Source organism: Cibotium barometz, chromosome 32 (genome assembly GCF_041138505.1).
Source record: "Cibotium barometz isolate CiBa-2024 chromosome 32, ASM4113850v1, whole genome shotgun sequence".
NCBI classification, from domain to species: Eukaryota; Viridiplantae; Streptophyta; class Polypodiopsida; order Cyatheales; family Cibotiaceae; genus Cibotium; species Cibotium barometz.
In genome coordinates this window covers 30,781,409-30,805,246 of record NC_141077.1, presented here as the reverse complement: position 1 = coordinate 30,805,246, position 23,838 = coordinate 30,781,409, and the positions used below count along the sequence as shown (strand labels likewise).

The 23,838-nt window shown below is 47.1% G+C and overlaps 1 protein-coding gene and 1 long non-coding RNA gene across 7 annotated transcripts in view; both read right to left on the bottom strand.

Annotated features, from left to right (window-relative positions):
- The window catches only part of LOC147620079 (sec34-like family protein), a 114,987-nt gene that overhangs the window by 77,271 nt on the left and 13,878 nt on the right, over positions 1-23,838 (bottom strand). For 4 of the 6 annotated variants that reach the window (XM_086772246.1, XM_086772247.1, XM_086772250.1 and 1 more), the window contains exons 2-3: positions 10,208-10,288; positions 9,689-9,796 (exon numbers count right to left, since the gene is read on the bottom strand). The exons of 1 other annotated variant lie outside the window; for it this stretch is intronic. In XM_086772246.1, coding sequence (XP_086628372.1) covers positions 9,689-9,796; positions 10,208-10,288 — 189 coding nt within the window. The remainder of the gene's footprint in view (positions 1-9,688; positions 9,797-10,207; positions 10,289-23,838) is intronic. One more of the 6 variants, XM_086772248.1, reaches the window with a different exon arrangement.
- On the bottom strand, positions 12,078-12,883 carry LOC147620080 (uncharacterized). Its single transcript, XR_015261744.1, has 4 exons — positions 12,777-12,883; positions 12,608-12,677; positions 12,348-12,513; positions 12,078-12,214 (listed from the first exon to the last, which is right to left on the bottom strand). It is a non-coding gene; the product is annotated as an uncharacterized LOC147620080 (long non-coding RNA).

Sequence of the window (23,838 nt, the reverse complement as noted above, 5' to 3'; positions counted from 1 at the left end):
TAGGCAACTGTAAAGCTATCTTCGAGCAAATACACCGGCCCAAGACTGAGGGTTGGTGTGCTAAATACTCCTAAAGAGATTGAGCTTCTTTGCCTTGGGCTGAAAGCACAAGAGTGGCTGTAGGTATGCAAAGGATGGAGCCTATGCACACATGCTTCATTGACTTTGCTTGATAATCTCTGATTTTATCCAATGAATTATGGGACTAAACATGGCTTGCCTTTTTATATGATGCCAGGGTGCTAGTTGGCTGCCTAAATAGCCTACGGCCTATAGATAATGCCCACGACTTGTTTATTTGCGGCATTTAATGTGTTGTTGGCTGGGTGGGCTGGTCAGCTGGCTGCATGACCTGGCCGACAGCAGTCTAGCATTGGCTGACTGCTGTCCAGGCCTTAAGATCCTAGCTGACTGCAAGTACATACTACAGTCCATAAGAGCTTCCACCTGGTCTTATTGAGTGGCTAAGGGTATGGCTGACATCTACATGCACCTATATGATGAACACTTGCTGAATTCTCCACAGTGGGTTAAGAGGACTGACCTAACACTAACCTCTATGGCTGAGAGACTAACCTACGTAGCTTGTGCCTGACGTGTCCCAGAGTGGGGCTCACAAAGGGGTCACGGCATACAACAAAATATCCTAAAAGGTATTACTTCTGTACATGATTCTTGTACTGTTGATGAGCCACTTTGTCACCGTGTACCACAGTGCATGGGTACATGTGACAAAATATGAAAACGCACTTACCAATGAGTACTGCGAAAATCCTGGACATCATTTTATTGAAGGTTGCCGGTGCGTTGGTTAGCCCAAACGGCATGACTACGAGCTCGTAGTGACCACGCTCTGTCCAAAAAGTTGTTTTTGGAATGTCAACTTCAAAAATGCGGACCTGATGGTAACCACTTTTGAGATCGATCTTAGTGAAAAAATTTGCACCGTCTAAACGCTCCAAAATGTACTAAATCCTGGGCATAGGAAACTTATTCTTGATGGTGAGTTTGTTTAATGCCCTATAATCTACACAAAGGCATGCAGACTTGTCCTTCTTTTGGACAAATAGGATGGGTGGAGCAAATGGTGAGGAAGATGGCCGAATGAATCCGGCTCGGAGAAGCTCCGATAACTGCTTTTCTAGCTCGCCCTCTAAAGTCTTGGAAAGACGATAGGGAAACTTGCTAGGAGGTTCTACCCCAGGGACCAAATCGATATGATGATCCTCAGGACGAGAGGGTGGGAGACTAGGTGGGAGATCGTCCCAAAGCATAATGTCGTAGTGTCAAGACAGAAGGTCTGCCAACTGAGGAACTGAAGATGAAGATGAGACAGCCGCTATCGATGAGGTAGAAACTGTCTGAGCACGAATATAAATCAATGCTCCTTCCTCTCCCTTGCAGATAGCTCGTCGGGCCTAGAGATGAGAATGTTAGAAGTCATCTCCTGTCTTTATCAGACACCAGGGCCTCTGTTGTGGGTGTGCCCGCCATGTATAGGTGTTTTCTCATTTTTCCTCACTCCCCGTATTTTTTCCCCATTTTTTCCTATTTTTCCCATGGTGTGGGAGGCAGTTTTCTGCACCCCGGCTGATCCAGATGGTGGCCGACTGCTGGTCGGATGATCTGGATGCTGGCCGACTCTGAGCAGCTGGCCGACTGCTGGAGTGGGCTGGTCGTGGACATGTAGGCCAAGTCGGCTGTTTTTTCACAGGCCGACTACATGTATGGGGCCATATAAAATGGCCCCATGGCCCCCACATCATTGTATCCAGTTTTCAGATTCGGGATCTTGTGTATAGAGAAGAGTTACACGCCTATCTCTCTCCTTCTCTTGTGCTGTCTATTTTCTGCACTCTACTTGCTCTTGTGGTCTCAGATTTGGTTATCATCTCCGCTGCGTATTTCGACATGGTATCAGAGCCCTAGGCTCTTGAAGATCTTGGGAGTTTTCTGAGCAAGAGGGGGATTGTTGCGTTGCTGATTGGTGGACTGTTAGGGACTGTTCGGGAAGAGAAGTAGCAAGAGGAAGGCGGGCTAAGTTGCTAGACAGCCACTTGCAAGTTTAAAATTTTTGTTTCCCATCCACCCACCCTTTTCAGTTACATCCCCGCGATAGCAGATTTGTTAGAGCTGGCTGAGAAGCATGTGAAGATCCCAACTCTCCCCACATTCCCAGTGGACCGTCAGTTGGACGGGAACAATTACGGCATCTAGAAGGTTATGATGGAGTCTGTGCTGGAGTCATATGACCTTGCTAATTTCATAGTTATCGGGGTTCCACGGCCGGAAGCAGAGGAAGGGGAGTTACTGTCAATGAAGAAGGACCGCGAGGCACAGGCACAGATGTGGGATCGTGTCAACGCCAGGGTCCGGTCATTTATCTTCCTCAACTGCACACCACAAGTAATCAATCACGTAAAGCATATGACGCTGGCCAGAGGCATATGGCAGCACTTGGCTTCTCTTTATAACAGATATCGCCCATGAAGAGGATTTCCTTGGAAGTGCAGATGCGGGTTATGAACCTTGCAAAGTCGTCGACGATGCAGGAGCACATTAACAAGCTGCAGGCCCTTCAGCAAGAAGTCCTCCAGGCTGGGAAGGAGATATCATCAGAAGATATGGCCATTACTTTGCTGTCCCACTTGCCTGCTCAGTATTCCGCTTCCTACTCCTCTTTGATTACTAGTGGCAGGCTCAGCACCATCACCTGGGAGGAGCTTGTGCCCATGGTCTTGGACCAAGAGGAACGTTTCATGAACCCTCCTCACAGCGGAGGTTCGGAGGCCTTAACTGGCCAACAGCTGAAAGGCCGGAATAACAAGAAGGGCAAAGGGAAGGCTTCACCGGAGAAGTCTTCTGAGAATAAGCCTGACACAGAACGAGAGAAACTGAGGCCGAGCGGTCCTGCAATGATTGTGGCAAGAAAGGCCACTATTGGAGGAAGTGTCCTAAGCGGACTGGGAAGAGTGCTGATTCTTCAGCTGCAAAAACTCCTGCATTTATGCACTTAGAGATGATGGACTCCGATGCTTCATCGTCTTCGAGCGAGGAGGCAATTGGCTTCACCGCGAAGGATACTCGGGAATGGATTCTTGACAATGGTGCTTCCAGGCACATGACTCCGTCCCGTGACTTCTTTTTGGATCTGAAACGGCAGTCAGGTCACATTTTCATTGGCGACAACTCCACCATTCCGATACACAGTGAGGGCCGGATGGAAATTATTCCCAACGGCAAGGGGGGCAAGCGTGTTCTTTACGTCCCTGCTCTTGGTTTTCATCTTCTATCAGTGCATGAAGTATGCAAGACTGGCTTTCGGGTGGAATTTGAGGAGCATTCAATTGCTCTACGGGACCGTGAGACTGGCCAGGTTGTTTGGGAAGGCGGTGTGGAGAATGGTATCTACAAGCTCTCTACACTCTCCTCATTGACAGGTTCTCAGGTCGGAGATCTGTGGCACTTTTGTTTTGGCCACTTAAATGTGGATGCACTACGGCGAGCTTTCCGGGACCAGATGGTGGTTGGCTTGCCAGATGTTGGCAGCAGGCAAGGACGTTGCAGTTCTTGCATACGTGGTAAGCAGCACAGGAAATCCTTTCCGAAGCAGGCTTCCACGCGGGCTTCAAAACCATTGGAGTTGATTCACACTGACTTGTGTGGACCTCAGCAGACACCATCATTGGGAGGATCTCTCTATTTCATGCTGCTTGTTGATGACTGTACCAGATTCACGTGGGTCTACTTTCTTTCACAGAAGGACTAAGCTTTTGCACGGTTCAAGGATTGGCACGTGATGGTGGAAAAAGAGTCTGGATTGCAGGTAAAGACTCTCAGGGCTGACAAAGGGGGTGAATTCTCCTCGAATGTATTTCTCAAATTTTGTGCAGATCATGGCATCAAGAGGGAACTGGCCAATACAGGATCGCCTTCAGAGAATGGAGTTGTAGAACGCAAAAACAGGACTGTAGTGGAGATGGCAAGGACCATGCTGGAGCATCGTGATCTTCCTCGTCCACTTTGGGGAGAGGCTGTGGCAACGACTGTCCATACCGTCAACCGGTCTCCAACGACTTCAGTACCTAATAAGACTCCGTTTGAGGCATACTTTGGCAGGAAACATGATGTCTCGCACTTCCGTGTTTTCGGGAGTGATGCGTATGTACATATTCTGAAGAAGCAGAGGGGGAAGCTTGACTCCAAATCCCGCAAGCTTATATTTGTGGGGTATAATTCTCTTTCCAAGGGATACAGATTGTATGATCCAGAGAGGAATGAGATTGTTGTCAGCCGGGATGTGGTCTTTGATGAGCATGTTCCAGTATCCACTGTCGAGGAGCTGCCACTTCTTGGAGATCCAGAAGAGTCTGATGTTGATTCCCAGACTATTGTTCCAGTTGATCAACCTCAGTCAGTACAGGAGGTTGAGCCCGCAGCTGGAGTAGAGCCCCTGCAACGGCAGGAGGCTCCGCGATCTGTTCGAGTACCTAGGTGGTTGTTGGACACCCTTCGGGAGTCAGGTGTCACGGAGCTACCCTCCGAGTGGACCATAGAGGACGGCCCTCGAAGATTGCACAAAGTCCGCGACAAAAGCAATACAGCGGAGCTCCTTCAGGTAAACTATGCTTTGATGTCTCGTATTATGCGGGACAAGAAGCCCACTTCTGTTAAGGAAGCCCTTTCACAGGATTCGAAGGAAAGCCATGCAGGTGGAACTTGATGCCATCAAGAAGAACAAAACATGGGAGTTGGTTCCGAGGCCGTCGAAACGGTCAGTCATTGGTGTCAAATGGGTCTTTAAGACCAAATATGCGTGAGAGGGGTCGGTGGACAAACACAAAGCCAGACTTGTGGCTAAAGGTTATGCTCAGCGGCCAGGCATCGACTACAAGGATACCTTTGCACCGACAGCACGGATGACCACGATTCGGACCGTTCTTGCCCTTCCTTCTTCTCAGAGGTGGCCAGTGTATCAGATGGATGTAAAATCTGCGTTCCTTAATGGTGACCTGCAGGAGGAGGTGTATGTTGAGCAGCCTCCAGGCTTTGTTGTTCCAGGATCAGAAGGGATGGTTTATAGGTTACATAAGGCCTTGTATGGTCTTAAGCAGGCTCCCAGGGCTTGGAATCAGAAGATTGATTCCTTCTTTGTTCGGACTGGTTTTCAAAGATCGGTTGCAAATCCCAACCTGTATCTCTTTCAGGAACGCGGCATGGTTACGATTATCATCCTTTATGTGGATGATCTCATTCTCACCAGCGGTCATGTGGAGCACATTGGCGCGACGAAGGCTGCCTTGTCAAAGGAGTTTGAGATGACCGACCTAGGCTTACTCCACTTCTTTTTGGGATTGGAGATCTGGTAGATCCAGAGGGGGTTGTCTCTCAGCAGCGGTATGTTCATGAGTTGCTTGAGGCCTTTGGGATGGAGAACTGCAAGCCTATTACTTCGCCGATGGACCCAAACACAAAGTTAACTGTTAATGATCCTTGTGAGCCAGTTGATGCCTCGCAGTATCGGAAGTTGGTTGGTTCATTGATCTGGTTGCTGAACACCAGATTGGACTTGAGCTTCTCTGTGGGGTTGTTGAGCTCTTTTATGCAGACGCCATTGAAGTCTCATTGGGACGCAGGATTGCGGATCTTGCGGTATTTGCAGAGTACGAAGGATCTAGGACTCTTTTACACAAGAAGGGATGGAGTCAGACTCCAAGGTTGGAGTGACTCAGATTGGGGAGGAGATCCAGACACAAGGAGATCTACTTCAGATTACAGTTTTACCCTCGGCTCAGGAGCAGTTTCTTGGAGCAGTAAGAGGCAGCCAACTATTGCCCTATCTTCGACAGAGGCAGAGTACTGGGCTGCTTGTGGTGCTGCTTGCGAGGTTGTGTGGCTGCGGAGCCTGCTAGGCGAGATTGGGTTTCCACAGAAGGAGCCCACAGTCATCCAATGTGATAACCAGAGTTGTATAGCTATTGCTCGGAACCCAGTCTTCCATGCCCGGACCAAGCACATAGAGATATAGTATCACTTTGTATGTGAGAAGATCTTGGCTGGTGACATCTTGCTACTTTATTGTTCGACGGAGGACAATGCGGCGGACCTCTTCACGAAGTCTCTACCTCAGGCTATGCTCAAGCGGCACTCCAGCACCCTAGGTTTGATTTCCCAGTCAGGAGCTGAGAGGGGGTGTTAGAAGTATAGCTGTTTTCTCATTTTTCCTCACTCCCCGTATTTTTTCCCCATTTTTCCCTATTTTTCCCATGGTGTGGGAGGCATTTTTCTGCACCCCGGCTGATCCAGATGGTGGCCGACTGCTGGTCGGATGATCTGGATGCCGGCCGACTTCCCTGTGTGGTCCCCGACCTCTCCTGCATACTGGCCGACTGCTGGAGTGGGCTGGTCGTGGACATGTAGGCCAAGTCGGCTGTTTTTTCACAGGCCGACTGCATGTATGGGGCCATATAAAATGGCCCCATGGCCCCCACATCATTGTATCCAGTTTTCAGATTCGGGATCTTGTGTATAGAGAAGAGTTACACGACTATCTCTCTCCTTCTCTCGTGCTGTCTATTTTCTGTACCCTACCTGCTCTTGTGGTCTCAGATTTGGTTATCATCTCCGCTGCGTATTTTGACAGAGAAATCAAAGGAATGCTAAGAATGCTCCAATCCCTACGAATCATGACAAGCTCAGGAAAACCCTTCCAGATAGTAAAAGTGTCCTGCCCCCAATCGAGAATAGATTCATACTAGCAAAACCATTGGATTCCTAAATCGTGTCACACCCAAAAGAGGCGAGAGAATGAAATCTCGCTAGAATGAGGCCTTTTGAACCTGAAAAGAAAACAGTTGTGCCTTTTGAGATATGTGGGTGCGGAGACGAGGTGTAAACCCATCCACATCCAAATGATAGGGCACTAATGTACAACTCATTTTGGTAGCCAACTGGGGAGAGATGGTGTCCTCGGAACTGCCCATGTCAAAAAGGACTACAAACTAGCGGCACAAACTGGCGGCCCTTGACAGAGCCATAAGCTCGGATCAGGCTTTTCTGTGCAGCCTCACCCTCACCCTCACCCTCCTACTTAGCATCAAATACCATGGATGGCATAGGATACATAGTAGGTAAGAGCTGAATTGCGTTGGTGGAAGTAGCTAGAGCGCCATTCATTTCAAATCACAATCGCAATTTTACCAAATTTTTAGGAATCTCTACCATGCCCCAATGTATGACAGAAGAAACAACAGTTCTCTGTCTGGTACTTTCTTTGCTCCTCTGGAGGAAGATAGCCTCCAGTGATGCCTGCTTTAGCCTTTTCCTCAAGGGTTTTCTTAGGTTTGGATTCCTTATCCTTCTTACCCCCTGGACTTGAGCTAGAACTAATGTCTTTCTTAGCGTCTTTAGAAGACGGAGTACCCTTCCCCGGTTGCAAAGCAGATTGCTACTATTGGGGTTTGGTACTAGACTGCGGTTGTTTTGGCTTGCCTTCGTTCATCTTCCTTGGTACGAGAAGATACATGCATAATTGATTGCTCACAAGTTTCAAAATAGTCCGATTAAGAGTACCCTCTATGTTTGGAAGGATGAAGAGGATTTGATGATATATGTGAATAACATGTTGCTCATGTGCCTAATGATGATCATTTCAAAGCTGAATTACATGCGTCATTTGAGATGACAAATCTCGGTCTATTGCATTATTACTTGAGCATTCAATTTTTTAGTGTATTGGAATCCAAGTACATTCGAGGGTTGCTAAAGAGGTTCACTCTTGAAGATTGCAAGCACTATTGCAACGCCCGGTGAGAGGGGTGCTAGGCTCAACCTCTAGGATCCAAGTGAGCCATTTGATGTCATTATCTACAGCCACGCTGTTGGGTACTTGATTTATCTATGCAATATGAGACCGGACATTCAGTATGGGGTCTCACGAGTCACAGTTGAGCAGATTTACGCACACTCTACTGCTTACAAGGCACCCAATCTCTTGGATTGCTTTATGCCAAGGGGGGTGATATTTCGTTGCATGCTTTCCGTGATTCCGATCGGTCTGGTTGTTATGACACCACGGTGTCCACTAGTGGAAATTGCTTTATTTTGAGCAATTCATGCATTTCTTGGTTGACCAAGACGCAACCGATAGTGGCCACTTCAAGTTGTAAAGCTGAATACCGGCAGCATCAGCTATAGTTGAGTGTGTATGGCTTAGGAAACTTTTAGCAGATCGTTGTGTACAAAAGTTAGCCACACCAATTCTCACTAACAGTCAGAGGGCTATGACAGTAGCACGAAATCCAATTTTTCATGCTCGTACTAATCTGCTAGATAATGATGTTGAGGTTATATGGCCATCTAGTCTTTCACATGGTAAGGATCGGCCAAACGAAAGCTCAACAAGGGGGAAGCTAAACAGCTTAACGAAGAAATTTCCTGATGTTCTTTCTGAGGACATAAACGTTTCTAAGGAGAAAGAAGTGTTACATACCCTATATATAATGGGATTCCCATAGCGACAAGTGCACAAATAGGGAGTCTAGAGGAATTAACCAGCAATTGAGGTGGCCAACGCAAAGAGGAAAAACCCAGGGGGACACCCAAAGGCATTACTATAAGTGTTAAGGTAATATACAAGATTGACCTCTCAGATCGTTCCCTTGTTCCGTAGATTCTCGGAGTTCTGAAAGGTAACCCTCTTGGAATTAGCTGGACTTTGCGGAGCTGGGCTTCGTGTGAGGTGCTCTCTCGGTAGAAGGCTACCTTCCTCCTCAAAGTGAAAACAGCACTGGTTGGTTCTAACATCCCCAGCAGGTGTTTTACCTCTGCCTTGGGAACTTTGGTTTGCTCAGTTCTGAAACCTTCCCATGGTTAGGGCTGGGTATATGGCAAAATTTGCCTCTGAGGTAAGGGAGCAGTATCTATCGATTTTGGAGAAGGGAGAGGCGATCGTGTCTCTCTCCGAACTAGAAACAATGTGCGGCGATCCTGAGCATATCGAATAATTGATCACACGACATTACGTAAGATTACAGCTTCGAGATCTTAGGGACACTTGTTCGGGATTGATTAGAGGAGACCCTGTTCTGGATCTTTTCCGAGCCCGATCTCCACCTTCCCTAACCTGCCAGAGACGGCAGCAACAGGAGATTCCGCTTTTGGAATCGTGTATGGGTAGTATGACACTATGGGAAAGGTCTTGGAAATCCTGTCCATGCTTATCGGCTTCCCTAACCTGCTTCTATTGAGCCACAGCATCTGATCAACATCCTCAGCCACCTCGTCTGCTCCATAGTCGCCCATCAAAGTAAAAGCTCAAGCTGTTCAAGGATGACTTGAGAACGAACTTGAAAGATGCCAATAGAATGACATGAACGTGAGGATGAAATCATTTCCATAAAAAGGTCATTTCAAAAAAAGGAGACACTTTTCAAACAGTTTTCCATGTTCCAAGGCTTAAGGGTCCATAACCAGCATTAGAAAGAAAAATACATTACATAATACAACTTACAAGCAGCTGCAAAATCTCAAAGCTTGAATGGAACAGCTAGCTCACATTTCACCAAAAGGTTCTGAAATGGGAAACTTAAAATACTAGGTGACACGCAGCATATGAAACTTAAAATACTAGGTAACACACAGCATATGAAACTTTAGTCATTTGATTAGGGTCTTCTGCAACTCAAACCTGATGACTGTTGAGCAAAACCGCGTCAGTAGGGAAAGAACTATGATGTGAAGACTCGTCCAAAGGAAAACTAGCATCAGAAAAGTGACCATTTGTGGACTCTTCTACCTGTGAAACACATTCAAAGCATAGCAAGGCATATATGAACATCAATCTATTGAAAGTATGAGCCTAAAGGCTGTGTAGCATAGTGCAAATTTCACTCTTTAAAAGTTACTGCATGCAAGAAGCGCCCCCCCACCCCGCCCTCCCCAACCCCCCAAAGCCTACCTCTCACTTCTGATTCGGTAGGACTTGTATGGGCTTCTATTTGTGTAAATTTCTTTGCAAGACAGCTCTTCTACGGTTATGTAGGCCATCCCATCCATCATGCTTTACATGATAGCTAAATTTGCACGTCATACATTAGCCTCTAAGTTACAAGGATCACAATGAGTCTTTAACTACATTCCTGCACAGTACACAGGCATGATGCTTTATGACCATTTCTAAGACTCTAAGATGGTAAAGAAAACTTACATGAGATGGAATTGGTCGCTCAGCAAAGGCTTGTGCAAGAGCTGCAACAGCTGTTTTTTGTTTCTCTGTCAATGGGGCATTCTATTACAGCATAAACGTTGAATACATCAGCTGAGGTGACAGAAATTAGGAAGAAATCGCTTCACATGTTACATAATTGTTAGCAAGAAACAATAAACCAAGGCAATCATAAAGCTTAACCAGACTTCTTCAGCAATTTCTGACGACTGATATATAACCTGTTCAGCATCACATAAATTTCTCAAAATGAGCAGTTTGATAATTTATGTTAGGCACCTTTGTGAAAGGGTATGTCTTAACATGAGCAGATCATGCACTGAGCCGTTTAGACAGCAATTAACACTAGAGCGTTCAATCTCAAAACACATGCACTCGGTCATCCCCACCGCCCCCCGCTCAATACACTACAAAAGCTGGCTGAAATCTGAACAAACAACTGCTCACTGTGCTTTACGCACAAGCTTATATATATATATATACTCAGTCCTATGGCCACTCAGTCCTATGGTACTAGCTATCTACAGGATACTCCCCCTCAGGACCTCTTCACTGTGCGTCGATTGAAACTAGCCGTTTTGTGCCAAGCCAACCACTAAGTTTTTATATAAAAACATTATTTCAAGATTTGAAATTAGTAAGTGATAAAGGATCCCATTTTATCAATGATATCGCCATTCACTTACAATCAGAGTTTTTGATCATGCATAAAAATTCATTGCCTTACTACCCGTAAGCAATCGGACCAGCCGAAAGCACCAATAACACATTATGTGCTATCTTAACTAAAACAGTGGATAGATCAGACTAGGAGCATAAGCTTACAACTACTCTTCTATGAGCTATTTGCACTTCTTCTTACAAAGTTGCGACGGGGCAAACACATGGATTCGATGCGGGTTATCGTAGGGTTCCTAGGTATGTGGTCCTAACAACCACCATGCAAGTCCTTGCTTCTGCTGAAGACCAGGATGTCATTGAGGAACATGATCATAAATATTCCTATTTGGAGCATCTTCATGCTAAACACAGCTGGGTATTCGTCAACCCAAAAGGCATCACAAGGAACTCAAACAAATCTTAACGAAGGCCACAAAGTTGTCTTCTGAATGTTGTCTAGAGCAATGTGAACTTGATGGTATTCAAACTTCAGATCCAACTTGCTAAACCACTTTGCACCTACGAGCTGATCCAACAAGTGATCAATGCAAGGTAGCAGGAACTTGTTCCTAATGGTGAGCTTGTTCAATGCCCAATAGTCCACACATAGATGCATACTCCCATCCTCTTCCTTGAGACCAAGAGGAGTGGAGCTGGTGAGGAGCTCAGATGGACCAATCCTTTGGCCATTATTTCCTTCAGTTGTTGCTTGACCTATAACTCTGGGCCACTCATCAGGGAAGGAGCTTGTGATCGAGGCTCTGCACCGGGGGATAAGCTCAAGACGCTGGTCCTTGGTCAGGGACATTGATAACTCAGCTGGTATTGAAGAGATGTCCATACTAGTCCAAAATCTGCTTTGTGTTTGCCTCTAGATCCTCCAAATGTTCTTTTTCTTTTTTTTTCTCTTTTTTCCAAGAAAAGGTCCTTCCATTGATCCTCCAACTGTTATGACTTCATAGCCTGAACATAAAACATACAAGCATGACCACCCTTGTGTAGCTACTTTGTCAGCTAGAAGGAAAACTGACGGAAGGAAAGGAACGAGGTTACTTATTGGGCTATCGTGAGGTGAGTTCAGGTAATATCATGAGTACTCGTGTGCCTGTAATAAGTGACATTGGCACCTGAGATATGATGTGCCCGTAAAATAATAAAATAGCACGTTTCGGATGTGTAGAAATGAGCACACCTGGGAATAACCATCTTCAGCTCCCACCAATCCTTATGCCTTGCTTAGCAGTAACCGTCGTGGACATGACGCACCAGTTTGAGCATCAACTACCTGAGGTAGATGTCCTGGGAAAACTTGTGCATGCCCTGTGACAGCTGCAGCCAGCTTCCATGAATTTTCAGAAGTAGGCTATAAGGACACGCAGAGGACATGACCAAAGAGGGGTAATTTTCAGAGCACTTATTAAGCTGGCTGAGCAGCAATTAGAACCACAATAAAACCCACCACCTGCCATAGGCTCTGAGCAGCCCAGAGGCTGCAAAGCAATTTGCGCTGCCTTCGCAGCAGTAGCAGATCTTTGAGACGATCTCATCATTTACAGCAGTAGACCGCAGTGTTTGAATAATGCTCCCAGCCACAGTGAGTCACAGACAGTTTACTCTCTTTTATACTCCTGATAAAGAATCAGATACTCCGCATTGGGAGGCGCAAAACAGTTAAGACCCAATATGGGTGCTTTCATTCTCTATTTTGAAAGATTGGATTACCCCATTACAATTTGCAATAGTATCTGTATTTTGCTTTTGCTTGAGCTTCCTCTTGACACGACTCACACACCTAATGAAAAGAGTAATTTCCTCTCATTTTGTCCCTTGATCCGACATAGAGCATCTCACAGATTGTCCAGATAGAAACGTATCCTAGCCATACACTCACCTTTTCCAGATTCTGATAGCACCAAGTATGCTCCTCAATTCTAACTCCTGAGACATGTATCTTTCGTTTTCCTGTGTTGAGCTGCTGCAATCTTAACCACATCATCGTCATCATTATGCCACAAATTAGACGTATACTGGGAGAAAGACATGCCACCGAGATAAAAAAGACAACATATGACACCAGATCAGGTACTCTTGGCTCCATGCACACACTGTATAACTTCTAGTGGCACCTTGGACATCTATATCAGCAACATGCTTAGGCTCGCCATATCTGCACGTAGGGGTTTCCTACATGGCTTCCACTTTTCTTTTATTTAACACTCACTCACTCTCTCTCTCTCTCTCTCTCTCTCTCTCTCTCTCTCTCTCTCTCTCTCTCTTTTCTTTTTTTTTCTCTTTTCTTTTTTCGTTAAGGTAAGAATGTAATATTATGCAAAGGTAATGTACACGGGCCTCATGGCCAACAGCTGGGCTAGAACACAAACAAACTTAGAAAAAGGGGGGGGGGGGGACAGAAATAGTAGACAGCAGACAGTCCAGACAACTGATACAATTTCCTGAGCAGTGACAATGCGCCAGGAAAAAATCCTCTATCAACTATGCACGCAATGGGACTGTGCGGACGATCCGAATCCAAGAAGCAGCCAACTCTCGGCCTATCACATGCGCGGAAGCCATGGCCGAAAGCTGCCACAACAGCAAGCCCCGAATTCGTCCAATATGGCCCTGTATACCCGATTGGCCATCGAAGATGAATGCATTTCGGGTGAGCCATATGTGCCACAGACTAGCGCAGATTTGGCCAGTTCTTGCTAGAGACACAGCACCACAAAGAGACACTGATACGGACTCATACCACAGGGAGAGGTGTGCAACAGCTCCAGCTCACTCATTTCTTCCAGAGATCTATCCCAGTGCCTACCCTAACACAGCAGAGGGTTACACTTCAGCGCACTACGGACCTCCGAGCCAAATGGAGACCGAGAGCACCAGGCTACCAGACTCCCAGACTATATCAGAGGGAGATCACAAAGATACGGGCTCGACATCAGCACCATATCCAAGAGCGGCTAGCTCACTTACACACACACCCAGAGATCATGCTCCGAGGTATTTTTGCCTCGCCATCGCCTATGTATCGCATATTACACCCCCATTATGGTACTGGTTGGAGCTAGACAGATCTGCATTGCATTCTTGTATACCCTACGCATATAGGTTGCATACTGAGCCTCTAGCAGTAGTGCTCCATCCATCACACCCCCCCACTAGCTCAGTACTTTCATAGTTTATTTCATGTTCATTTTGTCCTTTTTTTTCTGCTTCCATCTCTGCGCCCCTTTCCCCACCCGCCACTCGCCCCCTGCATCTCTCTCTCTTCGTTGCTTCCATCTCTCACCCCTTTCCCCACCCGCCACCCGCCCCCTGCATCTTTCTTTCTCTTCACTGCTTCCATCTCTGCGCCCCTTTCCCCACCCGCCCCCTGCATCTTTCTTTCTCTTCGCTACTTCCATCTCTGCGCCCCTTTCCCCACCCGCCACTCGCCCCCTGCATCTCTCTCTCTTCGTTGCTTTCATCTCTGCGCCCCTTCCCCACCCGCCACCCGCCACCCGCATCTTTCTTTCTCTTCACTGCTTCCATCTCTGCGCCCCTTTCCCCACCCGCCCCCCGCATCTTTCTCTCTCTTCGCTGCTTCCATCTCTGCGCCCCTTTCCCCACCGGCCCCCAAGGCAGCAACATACCTATCTGCTGCTACTTGCCTCCCCACTTGCAGCTGGCCATCTATGGGGGCCACCAGCTGAGGAGCAAAAATACTGTCCCACGGGCCAGACTGATCAAGAGACTGGAGGATATGGGAGTGCCAGCAGAGATGCTGTCGGGGATCATTACACTCTATGAGTCAGTCTCACAGGCAGAGTACGGGCTCCAGGAGGTGACTCAGAGATCATACACAGCACTATCGGGGTGAAGCAGGGCTACCCCTTGTCTCCTACTCTATTTGGTCTAACACTGACGAGATCTCCGATTACATAGACAGACAAGGAGGACCAGGAGCACATTTGGCAGGAGTCTTGATACCGATCCTCTTGTATGCAGATGATATTGTTCTTATTTCTGATTCACCAAAGGGGCTGCTGAAACTCGCGGCGGGTGCCCGGGGGACTAGGGCCTTTGATACACTTGTCGATACCATCAATGCATATTAAAACACTTAAACATGGCCACAACCTTAACACATATCCATCATCACTTTGCATAAAACATAAGCTGGACAAAACATCCACAAATGCTGAAAATGGAGCTTGCACGAGTGACACCGCATACAGGCCGGAATGGGTCGACCCCCCCCCCCTTGGAGTATTTTATTACCCAAGGAGAATAATATCATGTACAAGCTTTGAGGGCCTTACTCTCCCCACGGGAGATGCCGGATGATCCATATACAAATGCCATAACACAACCCAACACGAGGCAACCAAGCCGGAACATAGGCTGTAGAAATGCTGAGCCAACAATATAATCCAAATACCTCCGTGTGGGTACTGATTCTTCCCCAAAAACCACGGGTCTTCATGCATTAGAAAGGGTAAAGCAAGTACAACTCTCCATTCAGCCGGTACAGCAGGTACAATGGCTGGTACAGCTGATATAGTGGCTGGTACAGCAGGTACAATGGCTGGTACAGCTGGTACGGTGGCTGGTACAGTAGGTACAGCAAGTACGATGGCTGGTACAGCAGGTACAGCAAGTACGGTGGCTGGTGCAACAGGTACAGCAAGTACAAATGCTGGTACAACACATACAATGGCTAGAAATCATAATAAATGATTGAATACCCTTGCCTTCAGTATTTCTTCGCCATGGAAGCCTCCAAAACAGTCCCCAACACAGCTGGTATTCTTCATGGGCAGCCTTCAAGAGAGAGAGAAAGAGAGTAGCCATCATTAGGGAAGCCTTCAACGGTGGTAGAGGCTAGTGTGCAGCAACAGAGCCTCCATTAATGAAGAGAGAGGGCTACAATTTATAGATTTGGGCCTCCCATGAGCTAAAATGGCAAGAGAAGGCTACAATGACAAGTGGAGAGCCACACAATAGCTGAAGTGACAAGTGTGAGGCCACTTGTCTCACTTTGATCCATTTCCTAACAAGTGTCAGGCCACTTGTCTCACTTTGGTCCACTTTCTTGCCACATGTCCCAATCTAAGAGATGGGTCCTTCCATAAACTTTATCTCTAAAAATATCCCAACTGGTAGACATTCTGCCAAAGACACTTTGCCAACTCTTGGTATCTGCTCAATTCCAGATGTAATGACGCGAACAAAATTTCCATTGGAGTCGGGCCAAAAATAGCAACTCTCCTAAATTTTAGGAGTGTGGTCCTTTGTATTCTAGGATAATCCCCCATTCCCAAAGCTTGTACTTTCCAAATATTTAAACATCCTGGAGTCCACCAGACCCCTTCCAGACTGGGAAATGTCCAGGCTGGTGACATCCTCCCCAGCTTCTTAAAAGTTGTCCGCAACTTTAAGCTTCAAGCCATATATTCAAGATATAATCATGTCCCATCGATTGGGTGAGCAAGACAGTCTCAAAAATCCAATATAACTGAAGAATCCATGTCCCAAAGAAATGGGTGAGACTAAATAAGTCTCCATAGTACCAATATCAAAATCATGTCCCAAGATAAATGGGTGAGACAAAAACAGTCCCATAAGTCCAGATATCATAATCCATGTCCGAAGTAAATGGGCGAGACAAAACAGTCCCATAAGTCCAGATATCATAATCATGTCCCAAGTAAATGGGCGAGACAAAATAAGTCTCCTGCCAACAAGACATCGGTCCACATGACCCTTGGCATAGACATAAGTCCCGTCATGTCCACTTTACCACTTGCACTCCGTGTTGGTACTCTGACCACACACCTTGGATGAGAGGTGGGCTCAAGTAACAAGATAAAACAATCACTCGCAGGCATAGATAACCTGGAGTTCCATAAGCATTTCTGCTACTTGAAAATATTCCGCCTGCCATCATAACACACCATGTGTGCATGGCCGGAATCCACACAGGCACCGCCCGAAAGTCCACAAATGTCCTGCCATGTCCTTGGACTCATATGCATCCACTCATATGATCCATACACATGCCCAGGTATAATACATACATGCATCCGCATGTTTCTAGGCCTGACACGCATCCGCATGTCCCTAGAATATAGGGGTTTGTGACATTCCCCCCGACTTTTAATCAGTTAACCGGAACTGAAAAGCCTCCAGATAGGCCTCATCCACTCTGTGCTAACCACACACCTTGGAGTAGAGGTGGACTTTATCCATAAAAGCATCATATCCATGAGATATCCAAAGATTTCTTCTCTATAAACTCGGACAGATTCGTCCATAGAAATTGCTTGTAAAGCCCAATATCTATATAAATCTCGTCCAAGAAAGAAATCTCCATAGATATAATCCATCCCAATAAAGGGAGCCATGAAAAGAATTCATCCCATTAAATGGAGCCATAAACAATGTTTCCCTGAAACCATCTCAAGGCAAACAACAACACCTTTCTCCTTGCATAGTTATACAAGGGTTAGTGAACATCAAAAACACTTCATAGTAAATAGCAAAAGCACCAACTTTGCAAACTCAAAGTATACTTAGCTGTTCTTTGCCAGGTTGGTCATGAAGCCAAAAGAAATATCTCCTCACCATATCCTTAAGATATCCCGAGATATATCTCCATATAGCTTGTCTGTAAGCTTGATAATATAATCCACAATATCCATATGGAAAGAGTGCTAAACGTGTGCACATAAAGCCAACTCCATACTTCCAAGATAAATTTTGTGAATTCATAAATCCTTAGATCAACAAGCTGTCTACTCCTCATGCTCTTGCTTCATAAGCTATGAAGCGGCTGGCCATGCTTAACAGCAATGATGGTAAGTGTGGTCCCCACTTGAGATCTTTTCTCTTCCTTATTGATAGAAGGAAGCCTCCGCTTCCAAGAAAGCCTATGCTCTGATACCAATGAAACTCGCGGCGGGTGCCCGGGGGACTAGGGCCTTTGATACACTTGTCGATACCATCAATGCATATTAAAACACTTAAACATGGCCACAGCCTTAACACACATCCATCATCACTTTGCATAAAACATAAGCTGGACAAAACATCCACAAATGCTGAAAATGGAGCTTGCACGAGTGACACCGCATAGAGGCCGGAATGGGCCGACCCCCCCCCTTGGAGTATTTTATTACCCAAGGAGAATAATATCATGTACAAGCTTTGAGGGCCTTACTCTCCCCACGGGAGATGCCGGATGATCCATATACAAATGCCATAACACAGCCCAACACGAGGCAACCAAGCCGGAACATAGGCTGTAGAAATGCCGAGCCAACAATATAATCCAAATACCTCCGTGTGGGTACTGATTCTTCCCCAAAAACCACGGGTCTTCATGCAATAGAAAGGGAAGCAAGTACAACTCTCCATTCAGCCGGTACAGCAGGTACAATGGCTGGTACAGTTGGTACAGTGGCTGGTACAGCAAGTACAGTGGTTGGTACAGACGGTACGGTGGTTGGTACAGTAGGTACAGCAAGTACGGTGGTTGGTACAGCAAGTACAAATGCTGGTACAACACATACAATGGCTAGAAATCATAATAAATGATTGAATACCCTTGCCTTTAGTATTTCTTCGCCATGGAAGCCTCCAAAACAGTCCCCAACAGCTGGTATTCTTCATGGGCAGCCTTCAAGAGAGAGAGAAAGAGAGTAGCCATCATTAGGGAAGCCTTCAACGGTGGTAGAGGCTAGTGTGCAGCAAGAGAGCCTCCATTAATGAAGAGAGAGGGCTCCAATTTATAGATTTGGGCCTCCCATGAGCTAAAATGGCAAGAGAAGGCTACAATGACAAGTGGAGAGCCACACAATAGCTGAAGTGACAAGTGTGAGGCCACTTGTCTCACTTTGATCCATTTCCTAACAAGTGTCAGGCCACTTGTCTCACTTTGGTCCACTTTCTTGCCACATGTCCCAATCTAAGAGATGGGTCCTTCCATAAACTTTATCTCTAAAAATATCCCAACTGGTAGACATTCTGCCAAAGACACTTTGCCAACTCTTGGTATCTGCTCAATTCCAGATGTAATGACGCGAAAAGAATTTCCATTGGAGTCGGGCTAAATTTTAGGAGTGTGGTCCTTTGTATTCTAGGATAATCCCCCATTCCCAAAGCTTGTACTTTCCAAATATTTAAACATCCTGGAGTCCACCAGACCCCTTCCAGACTGGGAAATGTCCAGGCTGGTGACAGCTGCAGAGGCATTTGGATGCATTACGGGCCTTTTGCAAGGACCGGGACCTTACTGTGAACCTTGGAAAGACCAAGGTCGTGATCTTTGACACCTCCTCACAGTGGATAACTAGATCTGCAGTACAGTTTACATACAATGGAGAGCCTGTGGAGTATGTTACCTCATATGTATTCCCTGGGATCACTTTTGCTGGACCTCAGTTCTTGATGCGGAAGGCGGCCGACGCTAGATTGACGAGGGGATATGCAGCCCTTGGCTCGCTAGAGAGGCAATGCTCACAGATACAGTTTCAAGAGCCGAGGACGAAGCTTTGGCTAGTTACACCTACACTACTGTATGGTGCCCCCATCTATGGTGCCCCCATCTGGGGTCCTAGCTTATACCACAGGAGGAGACAGAGGAGAGAGCCGGCCGAGACAGATACACAGGAGGTATATGATGGGTGGAAGCCGATGGAGAGGCCCCTAGTGGCGATGATCTCACGCATGATTAGGAGTAAACCATCAATGCCACATGAGATTGTGCAGGTAGAGATGGGCACTGCACCGATAGTGACAGAGGCTCTATTCTTGACAGTGACATACTGGCATAGGCTATGGGAGCTTCCACTTGATAGATACCCCCGGCTAGCCCTGGAGTCCTCGAGATAGTTGACACTTGAGGGAGATACAGAGTGCTGGTATGCACAGGTAGGCACTTGGTTTGGCATGCACGGTATGCAGATGGAGGCACTCCCCCCCTTCCAGAACAGCATAGAGGCCCCATCATTTGCTCTCAGCCGCACAGAGCGGAACAGGGTTATCAGGAAGGACACTGTCAAACTGGATACTCAGAGGACATGGAGTTCACCTAGTCCACTGGGGATGAAGATGGCCTTCTGCAGAGATCACCTCCTATGTCTGACAGAGGATGGGTTCATCATCCGTCCATGCTACATGGACATACACCTATCCTTTGGGGTGAGATGTGCGATCGGCTCTATTCCAGACAGTGACATACTGGCATAGGCTATGGGAGCTTCCACTTCATAGATACCCCCGGCTAGCCCTCGAGACAGTTGACACTTGAGGGAGATACAGAGTGCTGGTATGCACAGGCACTTGGTTGGAGTCCTCGAGACAGTTGACACTTGAGGGAGATACAGAGTGCTGGTATGCACAGGCACTTGGTTTGGCATGCACGGTATGCAGATGGAGGCACTCCCCCCCTTCCAGTACAGCATAGAGGCCCCGTCATTTGCTCTCAGCCGCACAGAGGGGAACAGGGTTATCAGGAAGGACATTGTCAAACTAGATGCTCAGAGGACATGGAGTTCACCTAGTCCACTGGGGATGAAGATGGCCTTCTACAGAGATCACCTCCTATGCCTGACAGAGGATGGGTTCATCATCCGTCCATGCTACATGGACATACACCTATCCTTTGGGGTGAGATGTGCGATCGGCCAGGTCCGCACCTCGTCCCACCAATTGAGAGTGGAGACTGCCAGATATGGGCCTAGGGCGGCCACACTAGAGGACAGGATATGCCAGCTCTGTCACACAGAGCCCGAGACAGAGGACCATTACATATGCCGATGCCCTGTATACTATGAGATTCGGGGGAGGTTCCACTGCCTCTTCCGAGCTAGGTTCGGACCACTTTCCAAGATCATGGACTTCCCGGATCAGAGATGCCTGGGACTTTTTCTTCTAGAGCTCTGCAGACACAGGGAGTCCTTAGTGAGATCTAGATCAGCTGTACTTGCTCGAGGACCAGCACAGAGAGCTCTCACCGACTTCTTCCATACCAGCACTCCGAGGGCCGATCCACCCATCATACCCAGACCACAGGCTAGTGTAGGAGCTCGGCCGAGAGGTGTGACACTCGACACAGCCATTGAGTTATGCAGAGCTCGACGCCCCAGACCCCATGGCCCTCGCCCACAACCACGCCACCACAGGAAGATCTAGGCCATCATCTCCCATCATCGCAGGACCTTCTCGCGCCAGCTCAGTTTTACCACCTTGAGCACCATGTCACAACGGCCCATGAGGGATGTATTAGGGTGATATGAGAGCTCTCTGCTCATGTACCTAGATCAGATTTTAAAGTTCTAGATTTTTTGTTATCTTTCTTTATTACTATTTTGTACCCAGGATGATGTACCTCATGGATATGATGTAACCTTTTGGTCTCATAGGTCATTTTGGCCTTTTGAAGACGTTAATACAACTTTCTTTCTTTCTTTCTTTCTTTCTTTCTCACGTGGAAACAGGTGTTGGACTGCACGCGGCTGCCAGACAGGATGGCAGGACAGAACAGAGCTTTTCTCACGCCCCCTCTCTCTTGTGAAAAGCGGCAGACCGCAGGAGAGACAGAGGCGCGCTGCTGAGCAGGGACAGCCGGCCTGTGTGAAAATATACCCAAAACGGGTATTCTAGCGGACTCCTCTGCTGACCAACTAACACCTCCTATAAATATGAGGCTCCCCCCCCTTGATTAATCATCAACCTACGTTGACTGGGCACCCTCACCTCAGTGTGTGTTTTGCCTCAGCGTTTCATCGCTTCCTGCTGGACAGATCGTGGACTGCACCACACTGCGTGTTTCGCCGCCTCCTGCTGAACAGATCGTGGACAGCACCACACTGTGTGCTTCACCGCCTCCTGCTGGACAGAACACGAACAGCACCACACTGGGTGTTTCGCCTCCTTCTGCTGGACTGAAACAAGTCGCCCACAAAGCATATGAACTGGTCGCCTACAAACTGGCGAAACCCATTCACTAGTGCCGCTGAATTCAATGAGCTCTTCTGCAGCTCTTCTTCAGCATTTTTTTACATACTACTGTTGCTGCTGGTCCATGGTGCATACAGCTGCGTTTCTCACCACAACACAGTTCTGCGTTTTTTCTTCAAGCAGTGATTAGCTCATAAAGCGCCTACATCAGTGCTACTTCTAGGCGCTCACATCAGGTTTACTTATGGATTGACGTCTGCGTTTTTGGGATAGCAACCTTCTCTGCTTATTCAGAGTCTCACATAGAGCTCCTGTACTGGACTTCATCTTTTATATACACATCACCATTGCGTGCTGTGTGTTTTACTCTGATCTTTCATATATTTGGTCTTTTGGTCTCTTTTGCCCTCACACGGCCACTGTTTACTTTCTCTCTCTTTCTTTCTCTAGGGAAAAGCGACACATGGACTGTAAGTTTCTCTCTCTTTGCGAGTAGGTGGGATTGCAAGAAGTGCCTAACCGAGTATATCTTTTCACTAGCTCGTGACTGTTTTGGAGTTGTTTCTCTCGCCCTTTGTGAGAGGAAGGGTTTGGCAGTTTGGAGGGTGGAAACAGGGCAAGTTTTTGGACTGATTTGGAAGAGTTTATGGACTGTTTTATGGCTGAGTTTGAGACTATGTGCATGGGCCAGTTAGATTCGTATTCAAGGCCTCATGGATGCACTGTCTTGGCTGATTAGAGGAGATAACAGTGTCGTGTTTTTGGGGCACAAGGTTGTGTGTAACCTCTATGCTAAGAGGTCCAGAGGATTGGCAGATTGGACATGCAAACATACAAGCCATGAACGGCCATGATGTACTCATTTAAATTCTTCCATTGAATTTGAATAAAGAAATACCGAAAGGGGCGCCAAGCTTTGGGGCCAACAGGTGTCGTTCTTCTTTTCGTGTAGGAGCACTCTAGCTCCCATATATTTGTCTTATTTGCTGGATTACAACTGGATTGGGTGACTGCTAGTCTACCGCACTTTGGTTTCTACCAGAGGCCAATTTCACTGGCTCCGCCAAGTCTCAAGAAGACCACATCATCACATTACTGAACAAATTGCCACCTGGTTTCTTTACTTTTGTCACACAGACCATTAGTTTAGAACCTATGCCTAACCTATACGAGTGTGAGTGCCGACTCTTGCGCTTCGCTCGGTTGCATGACCAGTTTCACCCCAAGAAGTCATCTTCTTCCTCCTCTACTCAAGAGGGGGCCCTTGTGTCCAGTACCACCTCTACTCAAAAAAGGAAGGGGAATAGCAACCCAGGTAATCAAGGCAACAACACTCATCCCAAAAACCCTACCTCAACACCCACTCCCTACTAGCAGAATATTCCCAAAAAGAATAGATCTTGCACTCATTGCCAAATGTCTGGACATGTTAATGATGAGTGTGGCATTAAAGCCAGGGAAAATAGAGGTACCAACCCCAACACCAACAACTCGAATCGCCAAAACAACCAAGGTGGCAGCAATGCCCAAATTGGCGGTCGAAGGGGTAATACTCTAGCACCTATTTTGCACGGTTCCCCACCAAGGAACCAACAACAAGGCACTAGTACTAATTGGCCTAGATCTTCTCAGTGGCAAACCATTGGTCAGGTCGCTCAAAGTCCACCACCCCCCCCCCAGTCAATTTCCTTTACCACCCCGGAAGAGATGTCCAATTGGTCATCGCTTACACCACATCTCGGCCCCTCGGCCAATGTTGCTCACGCCACATCTGAGGTTGACTCTGGCCACTCTTCCGAAAGGAAGAAGAAACAACGGACTAGACGAGGCAGTCAGCGTGTGGAAGCTTCTGTCCTCGTTCAGATCTATCAGTTACCTGATGGTCCAACTGTGCCCATCATCGAAGCTCACCCAACTCTTCCCTATGGCCATCCAGTCACTTGGATGGTTGACAGTGGAGCTACACACCATATGGCATGCAATGCCGAAATTTTCATATCTCA